The sequence below is a fragment of the Pan paniscus genome, chromosome 21 (assembly GCF_029289425.2).
Source record: "Pan paniscus chromosome 21, NHGRI_mPanPan1-v2.0_pri, whole genome shotgun sequence".
Classification (NCBI taxonomy): Eukaryota; Metazoa; Chordata; class Mammalia; order Primates; family Hominidae; genus Pan; species Pan paniscus.
The window spans coordinates 38628798-38643460 of NC_073270.2; the positions used below are offsets into that span (position 1 = coordinate 38628798).

Genomic DNA, 14663 nt, shown 5'->3' on the forward strand with positions numbered 1-14663 from the left:
ACGATTTTCCTGCCTCAGCCTCCCAAGTAGCTGGGACTACAGGCATGTGCCACCATGCCCGACTAATTTTTTTATATTTTTAGTAGAGACGGGGTTTCACCGTATTGGTCACGCTGGTCTCAAACTCCTGACTTCGTGGTCCGCCTGCCTTGGCCTCTCAAAGTGCTTGGATTGCAGGCATGAGCCACCTCGCCTGGTGGGCTGGCTTTCTTTTCTTCCTTCCTTCCCTCCTTTTCTCCCTCCCTTCCTCCCTCCTTTCTCTCTCTGTCTCTCTTTTTCTTTTTTTCTCCCTTCCTTCCTTCTCTCTCTCTCTTTATTTTTTTCTTCTATTTGACAGAGTCTTGCTCTGGTACCCAGGCTGGAGTGCAGTGGCGCCACCTCGGTTCACTGCAACCTCCCCCTCCCAGATTCAAGCGATTCTCCTGCGTCAGCCTCCCGAGTAGCTGGGATTACAGGTGCCCGCCACCATGCCTGGCTAATTTTTGTATTTTCAGTAGAGACGGGGTTTTGCCATGTTGGCCAAGCTGGTCTCGAACTCCTGACCTCAGGTGATCCACTCGCCTCAGCCTCCCAAAGTGCTACGATTACAGGCATGAGCCACTGTGCCTGCCTGCCTGCCTGCCTGCCTGCCTCCCTTCCTCCCTCTCTTCCTTCCTTCCTTCCTTCCTTCCTTCCTTCCTTCCTTCCTTCCTTGCTTTTTGGAGATACAAGGGATATAGATAGTAAGAAAAAAATCTTGAGAAAGAACAGAGTTGAAGGACTCACAATTCCCAAGTTCAAAACTGAATATGAAGTTAAGTAATCAAGACAATGTGATACTGGCATAAAGAAAGACATGTAAATCAATGGAATAGAATTTAGAGTTAAAAAATAAATTCTCACATTATGATCAATTGATTTTTGACAAGAATGCTGAGACAATCAAATGGGGAGAAATAATATATTTTTTAAAACATGTCCTGCTGGGACAATAGGGATAACTTTATCTGTATTAGAAGAATGAAGTTAGACTCCTACCTCATAACACACACAAAAATTAACTCCAAATGGATCATAGACCTAAATGTAAGAGCCAAAATTATAAGACTTTTAGAAGAAAATAAATGGAAAATACTTGTGACCTTAGACAGTGTGTCTTAGATATGACACCAAAAACAAGCTACAAAAGAAAAAAACAGATAAATTGGACTTTGTCAAAATTAAAAACTTTTGGGCTGCAAAGGATACCGTCAAGAAAGTGAAAGGGTAACCTGAAAGAAAATACTTGCAAATCATATATCTGATAAGGGACTAGTATCCAGAATATATAAAGAACTCTTGCAACTTGATAAAAATGATAAATAACCAAATTAAGATATGGGTAAAGGATCTAAATAAACATTTCTTCAAAGAAGATGTACAAATGGCTAATAAGTATATTAAATGATGGTGAACATCATTAGCTATCAGGGAAATGCATATTAAAACTATAATGAGATCCCACTTTACACTTGCCAGGATAACTATAGATAATAGCAATGGTTGGCTGGGATGTGGACAAACTGGGACTCTTACACATTGCTGGATAGAATGTAGAAAGCTGGTCGGGTACGGTGGCTCAGGCCTGTAATCCCAGCGCTTTGGGAGGCTGAGGTGGGCGGATTATGAGGTCAGGAGTTTGAGACCAGCCTGGCCAGCATGGTGGAACCCCGTCTCTACTAAACATACAAAAATTAGCAGGGCATGATGGCGGGTGCCTGTAATCCCAGCTACTCGGGAGGCTGAGGCAGGAGAATCGCTTGAACCTGGGAGGCGGAGGTTGCAGTGAGCAGAGATCATGCCATTGCGTTCCAGTCTGGGCAACAAGAGCAAAACTCCAAACTCTGTTTAAAAAAAAAAAAAGAAAAAGAACATAGAAAGCTGCAGTCACTTTGGAAAACAGTCTGGCAGTTCCTCAAAAATTAAGTGTAGATTTACCATATTACCCAACAGTTCCACTCCCAAGTGTATACCCAAGAGAAATGAAAACATATGTCCACATAAAATCTTGTACTTGAATGTTTATAGTAGCATTATTTATAATACAAAAGTGGAAACAACCCAAATGTCAACTTCCAAATGGATAAAGTGTGGTATGGTGATACAATGGAATGTTATTTAATAATAAAAAGGAATAAAGTACTGATGCATGCAACAACATGGATGAACCTTGAAAATACTGTGCTAAGTGAAAGAAGCCAACCACAAAATACCATATATTGTGTGATTCTGCTTAAATGACATGTCCAGAATGTCCATATTAAAGTAGATTAGTGGTTTCCTGAGGCTGGGGGAGGGAGTTGGGGAAATTGTGTAGTGACTACTGGGTAAAGAGTTTCTTTCTGGGGTGATGAAATGGTCTAAAATAGAATGTGGTGGTGGTTGCACAGCTCTGAATATACTAAAAACCATTAAATGAGCACTTTAAATTGGTAAATTTTTATGTGAATTATGTTTCAATAAAGTTGTGTTTAGATATTACTAAAAATGATGGTACAAATATTCTTTTTCACAAATGTTTTTTGTTGTTGTTTATAGTTGTTTATTTGTACATCTAGTAATTTGTCCCAAGGAAAGAGTATGTAAAAGAACATAAGTCACTTTAAGGCCTTTAATGTATACTACAAAATTGCACTCTAGAAGGTTTATACAGTTTTGCATTTCATTAGCCTGTTTTTTTTATCTTTGACAACCTAAAGAATTTATTAGTGGTATTCATCTGAGGATCCTCTAGGTCTATCAGAGTGTCTTTCTTATAGAAGGCATTCAATAAATAAATGTCCTAAGTCAGCAAAACATTTTTGGTTGATTTTTAGGTGCAAATGGTTTCTTTTGATTTTAATTAAGATGACTTTGTTTATTAGTGATGTTGACATATTTTCTTATTCTATTGGCTTTGTATAACTTTATGAATTGTCTCTTCATGTCCTTTGCCTACTTTTCTATTGTGGTAACTATCTTTTATAAATGTTGTATAATTATTTAAAAATACATTAGGCTGGGCATGGTAGATCATGCCTGTAATCCCAGCTCTCTGGGAGGCCAAGGTGGGCAGATTGCTTGAGCCTAAGAGTTCGAGACCAGCCTGGGCAACATAGTGAGACCCCATCTCTAAAAAAAAAAACCCAATAAAAATATATTAAAAGATTAACTGATTGTCTATCATATGGATTACAAATATCCCCCCCAATTTGTCATTTGCTTGTTAATTTTATTTATGATGACTTAAAAATTACAATATATTTTTTGGTGTTCAAGTCAGTTTTTGTCCCCATTGTGATATTTTCCTTTGCCTGTTTATCACTTTCTTAGAGAAAAGATAAATACTGATTCGTTCTTTTGTAGGTGTCTTATGATTTCATTGAAAATAAAATCTTCAACGCATCTAGTATTCATTTGGTTGTAAGATAAAATATAACAACGTAGGTTTCTCTTATAGTTCATCAGGTATCCTACTACTGTTTATTGAGTCATGTTTTCTGTTACCACTCTTACTATATACCAGTTTTACATACATTTGGCTTGGTTTCTGAGCTTTCTATTGTCTTCCATTGCTTTGTTTAAAATTTAAAGTTTATTATTCTGACTTTCCATACTTGAATATGGTCGAATAAGTCCTCCTTTATTAATCTTGTTTTATTTAAAAATGGTCATTTTCACTCATTTTCCAGTTCAGTAGTTTTATTCTCTCAGTGTAATGTGATTTATCACCCCATTGCTCACCCTATTCATCTCCCAATACCCAGCTGAAAAACTTTAGAAGACTGAGGCTCTTGCCCTGGCCCCATCACTTTCTAGCTATGTGGGCTTAGGCTAGTTATTGAACATGTCTGACTCTCACTTTTCTCCTCTGTAAGTCAGTGAGAATTATATACTTCTTATAAGGTTGTGAGGTTCAAATGGAATAATGTGTACAGAGGCACTTGGTAAACAATGTAGTCATATGCAAGTCATATGCAAGTCATATGTAGTCAGCTTGGTGAATTTTGAGAAAGTAAATGCAAGTTCTTTTTATGGTTTTACCTAAGGGGCCAGTGAGGGCCAGAGAAGTGCCGGGACCTATGTAAGGTCACAAGCAAGTTCATGTGGAATGCATCTAGAACTAGAACGCTAGCCTGTGTCCCAGGGCCCTTCCAACTGGGCTCTGCTGCCTGCAGTCCTGGGTGCCTTCTAATTAGCCTGTGTAGTGGTCTTGGTAAAAGTGTTTCTCCTGTACTGTCCCCTATAGGTTGTGGCTGGCCATACCATTTCCCTGGTTCCCCCCACGCTCCTGATTACCTGGAAAGGCCATTTGAATAGTGTGGCAGACATCCTGTATGTGGACAACTTCCAGCTGGTTATCAGCGCTGGCCAGGACCGGGACGTCAAGGCTTGGAAACTCTCCGGTGATGCCATTGGTATGGGTCCTGCTGAAGCTCAGCCATGCCCATGGCCCTTCTTGTCTCTGTCCCTGTCTGAACATAAGCTGGTATGAACTTTGTACTCTGTGGGGAGGGACTCTCAGGCCACAGCAACTGCCTTCGCTTAAATAATATTACAGTCTGTCCAATTGTCCATTCAGCAAACGGTCCATCCATTCACCCATCCACCCAATATTATTCACCTATGTATATTTTTGCAAATCATATATCTGATAAAGCATATTCCTTTCTCTTTTAAAAAATAAACTTAATTGTTGCATTGTATATAAAGAAAAACATACAAACCAGAAGGGTTCAGCTTGGTGAATTTTGAGAAAGTAAATACATACCCATATAGCCACCGTTCATGTCAAGAAATAATTAGGGCCAGGCACGGTGGCTCACTACTGTAATCCCAACACTTTTTTGTCCCCCTTTCCTCTTGTGCTGTCTTCCTATGTGTTTGTTTGTTTGTTTTAGTGACCTGTCTCTACTAAAAATACAAAAATTAGCCGGGCATGGTGGTGCATGCCTGTAATCCCAGCTACTTGAGAGGCTGAGGCAGGAGAATCGTTTGAACCTGGGAGGCAGAGGTTGCAGTGAGCTGAGATCATGTCACTGCACTCCAACCTGGGCAACAGAGTGAGACTCTGTCTAAAAAAAAATAATAATAAAAATAAAGTGACTTATGTACCACTATTACAGTATTACAGCATTCTGTATTTTTCTATGTGTTTACATTTATCAGAAAGCTTTGTATTTTCATATGCTTTCATGTTCCTGCCTAGCATCCTTTTGTTTCAACTTGAAGGGGTCCCTTTAGCATTTCTTTAAAGGCAGGTCTAATGGTGATGAACTCCTCTTGTTTTTATTTATCTGGGAAATTTTTTATTTTTCCTTCACTTTTAAAGGACAGCTTTCCTGGATATAGTATTTTTGGATGAGAGTTTTTGTTCTTTTTATAATGTGTCTCCTTGTGGATTTCTTTGACTTTATCCTAGTTGGAATCCCTTGAGCTTCTTGAATATAGGTTTCTTTTCCTTTTTAAGATTTGTAACATTTTCAGCCATTATTTATTCAGATAAGCTTTTTGTCCCTTTCTCTCTCTCTGTCTCTCTCTCCTCCTTCTAGTACTACCATAATGCATATATTGTCCATTTGACGATGTCTCATAAATACCTTAAGTTTTCTTTACTCTTTAAAATTCTTTTTTCTTTTTTCTTTTTTGCTTCCCTGACTGGATATCTTCAAGTCTGCTGATTTTTCCTTCTGCTTGATCAAGCCTGCTGTAGATGACTTTTGAATTCAATTATTTTACTCTTCATCTTCAGCTCTAGAATTTCTGTTATTTTTATTATTATTATTATTATTTTTCGAGACAGGGTCTTGCTCTGCCACCCAGGGTTGAGTGCAGTGGCACGAATTCAGCTCACTGAAGCCTTGACCTCCCAGCCTCAAGTGATCTTCCCACTTCAGCCTTCTGAGTAGCTGGGACTACAGGTGCATGCCATCATGCCTGGCTAATTTTTTGTATTTTTTGTAGAGACAGAGTTTCACCATGTTGCCCAGGCTAGCCTTGAATTCTTGAGCTCAAGTGATCGCCCACCTAAGCTTCCCAAAGTGTTGGGATTATAGGTGTGGGCCACCATGGCTGGCCTCTGTTTGGTTCTTTTCTATATTTTCTGTGTCTTCACTAATATTCTCAGTTTGTTCATGTATTGTTTCCCTGAGCTTGTTGAGCATTTTTATTATGGTTACTTAGAATTCTTTGTCAAATAATTAATATACCTCAATTTCTTTAGCGGCAGTTTCTGGAGATTTATTTTGTTCCTTTGGGCCATGCTTTCCTATTTTTTTTGTGTGCCTTGTAACTTTATATTGGGATCCATGCATTTGTAAAATCAGCCACCTCTCCCAGTCTTTATATACTGGCTTCATTCAGGGAAAATTCTGCACCAATCAGCTTGGCTAAAGATTCTGGTTGCCTCCCCAATCTTTTTTGTGGATACTTTCACCAGACTTACGCATGCAAATTCGCGATTACAGGAATCTACAGGTTTATTTTTTTCAGGAGTCCATTATCTCTTGCTCTCTCTGGTGTCTATTTGCAGTACTGCAAGTTCTCTAGAGCGGCTACAAGCTTCCCCCAGGCCTCTAGAATATGCTGGGTCCTTCAATAGTCTGAGAGAGGCAAGACAGAAACCAGTTTCTTGGGTACCCCTCAAAGGCTAACATTGGATATGTATGCTCCAAATCTGCCTCCTCAGGGAGAAGCTGGAAGTTGGGTTGTTTTCTCTACTCATTCCACAGAGCGGCAGGAGGGACTCTGATAGTGAGTGTGTGCTAGTCTAAATTGTCACCTTTGTTCTTAGTAGCCCCGTCTGGTGCCTCTTCCTGTCAGTGCTTAGATTCAGGCAAGACAGAAACTGGTTAATCATGCAGCCCTCTGAAAAGTCTGCATGTTGGATGTACATCTCAGTCTTTCCCTCCCAGGGAGAAGCTGGAAGCTGGTGGTTCTTTCCCAATCTGCTTCACTGAGCCAGGAGGAGGGATTACAAGTGAGCACTATGAATTTTCCTGCTGGCTTCAGTGCAGCTGGTTTTTTTCTTTTTTTTGGTTTTTGTTTGTTTGTTTGTTTTTTCATTCATCTGGGATGAATGGTCCTGGTTTCTGGTCCATGTACTGTTGTTCAGTCCGTGTCTCCATAGGGAGAAGGAAGTTCTGGATCTTCCTATTCTACCATCTTGCTGATGTCACCCATTTTTTTGTATCTTTCAAAGACATCTTTGACTATCCCCTAAATATAATATCTAGTGTTATCTTTTAGAAGCTTGTTTTAAAAATCAGATTTCTGAAGTATAATTTACATCCAATAAAAGCACCTTTTAAAAGTATATAGTTCTGTGAGGTTTCATGAATGCATACAATTGTGTAATTGGTATCACAATCAAGACATAGACATTACCCCAAAAAGTGACCTCATGTCTCCTCATAGTAAACTCTATTTCCTTCTCCTAACCCCTGGCAGCCATTGATCTGTTTGTCTCTATAGTTTTGCCTTTTCCAGATTATCATAAATGGAAACATACACATGTAGCTGAGTGAAAGTCTAACTTTCACTTAGCATAATCAATTTGAGATTCATTTTTGTTGTTGAACGTATCAGTAGTTTGTTCTTTTTATTGCTGAGTATTATTCCACTGTATGGCTCTGTCATAGTTTGTTAATCCATTCACCAATTATAGGACATTTGAGTCATTGTCAGTTTTGGATGATTATGAATGAAGCTGCTTTAAACATTGTTTTCATTTCTATTGGGTAAGTATTTAGAAGCAGAATGGCTGGGTTGTATGGTAAGTGTATTGAAACTTTATGAAAAATGACCAAACTGTTTTGCATTTCTACCTTTGTGTCTTCATCAACATTTGGTGTTTGACCTGTTATTATTTTAAATTTTAATAATCTATGATTATAGCATGAGATTTCAATATTCTTCTCTCAATTTATAAAACAACTATACAGAAAATCATTAATGATATAGAATACTTGAATAACACTATCAAACAATTTTACTTAATTAACATTTATAGATCATTCATAAACAAACATTATTTTTAAGTGCACACAGCACATTAATTAAACCGACCATATTCTGGGCCACAAAACAAATCTCAATAATTTCAAAAGGATTTATGCCATACAAAGTATGTTCTCTGATCCCAATGAAACTGAATTATAAATCAAAAACAGAAATATCTTTGAAATATCCCTAAATATTTGGAAGCTAAATGACACATTTCTAAATAACCCATGGGCCAAAAAAAGAAATCCAGAGGGAAATTAGAAAATATTTTGAACTGAATGAAAATGAAAATGTAACATTTCAAAATTTATGAGATGCCACAAAAAACAGTAGTAACGGGGAAATTTATAGCACTAAATGCCTATATTAGAAGGAAAAAAGTTCAAATCACCAGCCTCAACTTCCACATTAAGAAACTAGAAAGAGGTCTGGTGCGGTGGCTCACGCCTTTGGGAGGCAGGTGGGAGGATCATTTGAACCCAGGGGTTCAAGACCAGCCTAGGCAATATAACAAGACCCCATCTCAATTAAAAAAAAAAAAAAGAAAAAAGAAACTAGAAAGAAAGAGCAAATTGAGCCCAAAGTAAATAGAAGAAAGGAAATAATAAAGATTATAATGGAAATCGATGAAACAGGGAAGTAAAAAATAATAAGAAAAATCAATGAACCCAAAAGCTGGTTCTTTGAAAAGATAGTTAAATTGATAAACCTCCAGCTAGACTGGGCAGGAAAAAGAGAGAGAAGACACCAATTACCAATATCAGGAATGAGTGAGATGACATCATTTCTGATTCTACAGATATTAAAAGGATAACAATGAAATACTATAAACAACTTTATACAATAAATTTGGCAACTTATATGAAATAAACTCCTTGAAAGAAACAAACTACTAAATCTTACACAAGAAGAAACAGATAACCCGAATATCCTTATATCAAAGAAATTAAATTTGTAGTTTAAAACTCTCCTTACAAAGATACCTCCACGCCTAAATGGCTTCCATGGTGAATTTTACCCAAATATTTGAAGGGGAAATAATATAAATTCTACAGAAACTCTTCCAGAAAGTTGAAAAGGGTACAATACTTCCCAACTCATGAGGCAACTTGGTACCAAAATCTGACAAAGACGTTATAAGAAGAAAGTGAAAAAGAAAGAAAGAAAGAAAGGAAAAGAAAACAAACTATCAATTAATATCCCTCATAAGCATAAATACAAAATATCTTAACAAAATTTTGCAAATAAAATCCAGCAATGATCAAATAGGGTTTACCCCAGATATACAAGGTTGGTTTAATATTTGAAAATCAGTGTAATTTATTATATTAATAAAGTGAAAAACTATGTGATTATCTTGATACAATAAAATCATTTGACAAAATTCAACATCCATTTCTGATAAAAAACATTTAGCAAAATAGAAAAAACTTTCTCAACCTGAGGAAGTGCATCTGTGAAAAAACCTAAAACTAGCTTCACACCTAATGGTGAAAGGCTGAGTACTTTCCCCTGACCAGGAATAAGACATGTCACTTCGATTCAAAATTATACTAGAAGAGCAGAGGGCAATTAGAGAAGGAAAAAAAAAGGCATTCAGATTGGAAAGGAAGAAATAAAACTGTTTTTATTTGTAGTTGACTAATTGTCTATGTAGAAAATCCAGTGGATTTTACTAAAAAGAGTTAGTAAGGAGTTTAACAAGGTTGCAGGATACAAGATCAATATAAAAAATCAATTGTACTTCTATATACTAGCAATGAACAGCCAGAAATTGAAGTAAAAGATACATTTACGAAAACATAAAGCATAAATACCAAGATATGTAAGTACACAGAAAAATACTACAAAACATTGCTGAGACAAAGTATAGAAGATTTACTGTTAATGGGTAGAAGACTCTCTGATTAAGAATAAAATTATCTCCAAATTGATTTATAGGTTAACTGAAATACCAATCAATATCCCAGAAGAATTTTTGTAGAAATTGACACACTGATTCTAAAATTTATTTAGGCCAGTCAAAATAGTTTTGGCAAAGGAAACTAAGATGAAGGGCTAACATTGCCTGATTTCAAGACTTATTGTGAAGCCATGGTAATCAAGACAGTGTGGTAATGGCATAGAGACAGACAGACAGATCAATGGAATGGCACAGAAAGTCCAGAGATATATCCGTACATATATGGACATCTGTTTCTGACAAAGGTGCAAAGGCAATTCAGTGGAGAAAAGACAGTCTTAAAGCAATGAACTTGGATCCACACCTCACACCACATACAAAAAGCAATTCAAAATGGGCCGTGCATGATGGTTCACACCCGTAATCCAAGCACTTTGGGAGGATGAGGTGGGAAGATCACTTGAGGCCAGAAGTTCGAGACCAGCCTGGCCAACATGGCAAAACCCCATCTCTGCTAAACATACAAAAAATTAGCCAGGCATGGCGGTGCCCGCCTGCAATCCCAGCTACTCGGGAGGCTGAGGCACAAGAATCGCTTGAACCTGGGAGGCGGAGGCTGCAGTGAGCCAAGATCGCACCACTGCACTGCAGCCTGGGCAACAGAGCAAGACTCTTTCTCAAAAACAAACAAACAAAACAACAAAACAACAACAACAACAACAAAATGGAACATAGAACTAAAGGCAAAAGTTAAAACTAAAACTTCCAGAAGAAATCGTAGGAGAAAACCTTTGTGACCTTGGTTTAGGCAAAGATTGTTTGCATGCAACACCGATAGAGCATGATTCATAAAATATCAAGTTAATAACAGTTTATCAAACTTAAAAACTTCTGCTCTTCAAAAGACATTGTTAAGAGAACAAAGATAAACCACAGACTGGGAGAAGATATTTGCAAATCCTATATCTGATAAAGCTCCTATTTAGAATATATAAACTCTCAGAACTCAACAAGGAAACAAGTAATACAATAAAAACATTAGAAAGAGGTTTGAATAGACACTTCACCAAATTTGAAGAGACTTCACTGTAAGAATTAAAGAGGAAACATGAAGGACAGCTCAACAGTCAACAGGGACAGGTTTATTTTAAATAAACCTGAGAGGGGCGGCTGGCTGAGTTAGGTTAGAGCCACACTCTCTTACAGACTAAGAGTTTTTAAGGATTCAGGGTGGGAGAATTTATCAGAGGCTTGGACTGCTTCTGTGTCTCTTTGTTGTGCTTATCTGGGAGGGAGAGTTGTGTGTCTGTTCCCATACATCTTTCTGCAGCTGCAGGCAAATCCCCCGGGTTGCTTTTAGCTTCCCTATCTTAGTGCACCTGAAGGGAAAGGAATGTGCTTCTTAAGACCCACTGTTTTACTGGAGCCCATTGTATGAGGGTGAAGTTTAGCAGTTACCCAAGAGACCTCCACGTCCCTCTGTGCCCAAGCTGTCTTATTGTATTTTACTGTCTGCTCTTTTTGGCTGCTTGTAGTTAGAAGAGACGTGATTTCCTTGAAATGCATGAGGCTAGAAAGGGAGCTGGAACTTAAAGTGGCAGTGTTTGTCCGAGATGACGGTGCTCCTGCTCTGTCATTCACCAAAGGAAATATATAGAAGCATGGAAAACAATGCTCAATATTTATTCATTAGAAGAGAAATACTAATTAAAACCGCTATAAGATACCATTTATCTTATTAGAATGGCTAAAGGAGCTGAAACTCTCCTGCACGGCTAATGGGAATATAAAATGGTTCAACCACTTTGGAAAGCATTTTGGTAGTTTCTTAAAAAGTTAAATGTGCCCCTATGATATGAATCAGCTGTTCCACTTCTATGAAAGCATATGCCCGGGTAAAGACTACATACATAAATGTTCACAGCAGTATTTTTTTGTGACAGCCTCAAACTAGAAACGATTCAAATGTCCATCAATAGTTGAGTTGATAAACTATGGTTTATGGAATATCACTCAGCAATAAAACAGAATGAAGAATTGATACGTTATACAACGTGGTTGGATCTCAAAATAATTATGCTTAGTGAGAGAAGCCAGACGAAAACCCGTACATATTGTATGATTCTATTTATTTTTCCCAACCATTTACACCTGCATCTATTTATATAAAATTTTAGGAAATGCAAACAAATGTATAGTGTGACAGCAGATAACTGGTTGTTTGAGGATAGGGGGCTGATGAGGGTTGGAAGGGTGGGAGCTCAAAGAAGCAGGAAGAAACTTTTGCAGGTGATGGATATGTACACATTAAATAGAAACTGGTTATTGCATGTCAATTATACTTCAATAAAACTGTTAAAAATAGTCATCCTACTAGGTTTATAGTGGTATCTTACTGTGATTTTAATTTGCATTCCTCTAGTGACTAATGATGTTGAAATATTTTCTTGCACTTATTAGTTATCCATGTATCTTCTTTGATGCAATGCCTGTTCAGATCTTTTGCCATTAAAAAAAACTGTGTTGTTTTCTTATTGAGTTTTGAGAATGCTTTATTCTGGATACAAGTTCTTGATCAGATATGAGGTTTTGAAAATATTTTTCTCCACTACTGTGGCTTGTGTTTACATTCTCTTCATAGTGCATTTTGAAGATCAGTGGCCAGGCATGGTGGCTCACGCCTGTAATACCAGCACTTTGGGGGGCCAAAGTGGGTGGATTGCTTGAGCTCAGGAGTTTGAGACCAGCCTGGGCAACATAGTGAGACTCTGTTTCTACAAAAAAAAATATTAAAAATTAGCCAGTCGTGGTGGTGCATGTCTATAGTCCCAGCTATTCAGGAGGCTGAGGCAGGAGGATTGCTTGAGCCCGGGAGGTTGAAGATGCAGTAATCTATGATTGAGCCACTGCACTACAGCCTGGGCAACAGAATAAGACCCTGTCTCAAAAAAAGAAAAAAAAAATCAGAAGTTTTAAATTTTGGCATTGTATGCAAGAAATTTTTGCCTAACCCAAGGTCACAAATGTTTCCACTATATTTTCTTCTATAAGTTTTATAGTTTTCACTCTTACTTTTTGGTCTATAATCATTTTGAGTTAATTTTTGTATATGTTGTGAAATATGAGACAAAATTTAAATTTTGCATGGAGATAGCCACTTGTTCCAGCACTATTTTTATCCTTTCTCCTTTGAGTTCCTTTTGTACTTTTGTCAAAAATCAATTTGTTATTGGCCACTCATACATCTACTCCTGTGAAGTGTCTCTTGGAATATTTTGTTGTTTTTAAGAAATTTGGTTGCTTGTCTTTGTATTCTTATTTGTAGAAATTCTTTGTGTCCTGGATATGAGACCTTTAACAGGTATCCACATTGTGAGTACTTTTATCAGTATATCGCTTGCCCGTTCATTTTCCTGATGGCATCTTTTGATGAGCAGAAATTTTTAATTTTGCTGAAGTCCAACTTACCAAGTTAAAGAACATGTTGGGTACTTTAAAATTGTGGTAAAATATATAGCATAAAACTTACCATCTTAACCATTTTTAAGTCTACAGTTCAGTAGTGTTAAGTATATTCACATTGTTGTGCCATAGATCTCTGGAACTTTTTCATTTTGCAAATCTGAAGCTTTATAGTCATTGAACATACTCCTCCATTTCCCGTTACCTCCAGCCCCTGGTAACCATCATTCAACTTTCTGTTTCTACGAATTTAACTACTTTAGTTACTCACCTAAGTAGAATAATACAATAGTCATCTTTTTGTGACTGGCATCTTTCACTTAGCATAATGCCCTCAATATTTATTAATATTGTAACATGTGACAAGATATCCTTTCTTTTTTAACATTGAATAATATTTCATTGTATATATATGCCACATTTTCTTTATCCATTCATCTGTTAATGGACACTTTAGTTGACTCCACCTCTTGGCTGTTGTGAATTGTGCTTCTGTGAACATGGGTGTGCAAGTATCTACCTCTTTGAGACCCTGCTTTCAATTCTTTTGGATAAATACCCAGTAGTGGGATTGCTGGATCATATGGTAGTTCTACTTTTCATTTTTTGAGGAACCTCCATACTGTTTTCCATAGCACATGTACCATTTTATAATCCCACCAAACATGCACAAGGGTTCCAATTTCTCTGCAACCTTGCCAGCACTTGTTATTTTGTTTTTGTTTTTTTTGTTTGAAACAGCCATTCTAATGGGATGATGTTGTGGTTTTGATCTGCAGTTCTCTAATGATTCATGAGGTTGGCAATCATCTTTTCATGTGCTTGTTGGCCATTGTATATCATCTTTGGAGAAATAAATATCTATTCAAGTCTTTTGCCCATTTTCAAATTGGGTGTTGTTGTTTTTAAGTTGTAGGAGTTCTTTATATATTATGGATATTAACCTCTTATCAGGGATATGATTTTCAGATACTTTCTCCCATTCTGTAGGCTTCGTTTTCATTGGGTTGATTGTTGATTGTGGTTTTTGTTTGTTTGTTTGTTTTGAAATGGAGGTTTGCTCTTGTTACCCAGGCTGGAGTGCAATGGTGCCATCTCAGCTCACTGCAACCTTCACCTCCTGGGTTCAAGCGATCCTCCTGCCTCAGCCTCCCGAGTAGCTGGGCTTACAGGCCCACCACACCTATCTAATTTTTGTATTTTTAGTAGAGACAGAGTTTCATCACTTTGGCCAGGCTGGTCTCGAACTGCAGGCCTCAGGTGATACACCTGCCTCAGCCTCCCAAAGTGCTGGGAT

The 14663-nt window shown here is 37.4% G+C and overlaps 1 protein-coding gene across 4 annotated transcripts in view; it reads left to right on the top strand.

Moving 5' to 3' along the window:
- The window catches only part of EFCAB8 (EF-hand calcium binding domain 8), a 104699-nt gene that overhangs the window by 82286 nt on the left and 7750 nt on the right, over positions 1-14663 (top strand). For all 4 annotated transcript variants that reach the window (XM_055104475.1, XM_024926866.3, XM_055104474.1 and 1 more), the window contains one exon: positions 4247-4415. In XM_055104475.1, the coding sequence (XP_054960450.1) occupies positions 4247-4415 (169 nt within the window). The remainder of the gene's footprint in view (positions 1-4246; positions 4416-14663) is intronic.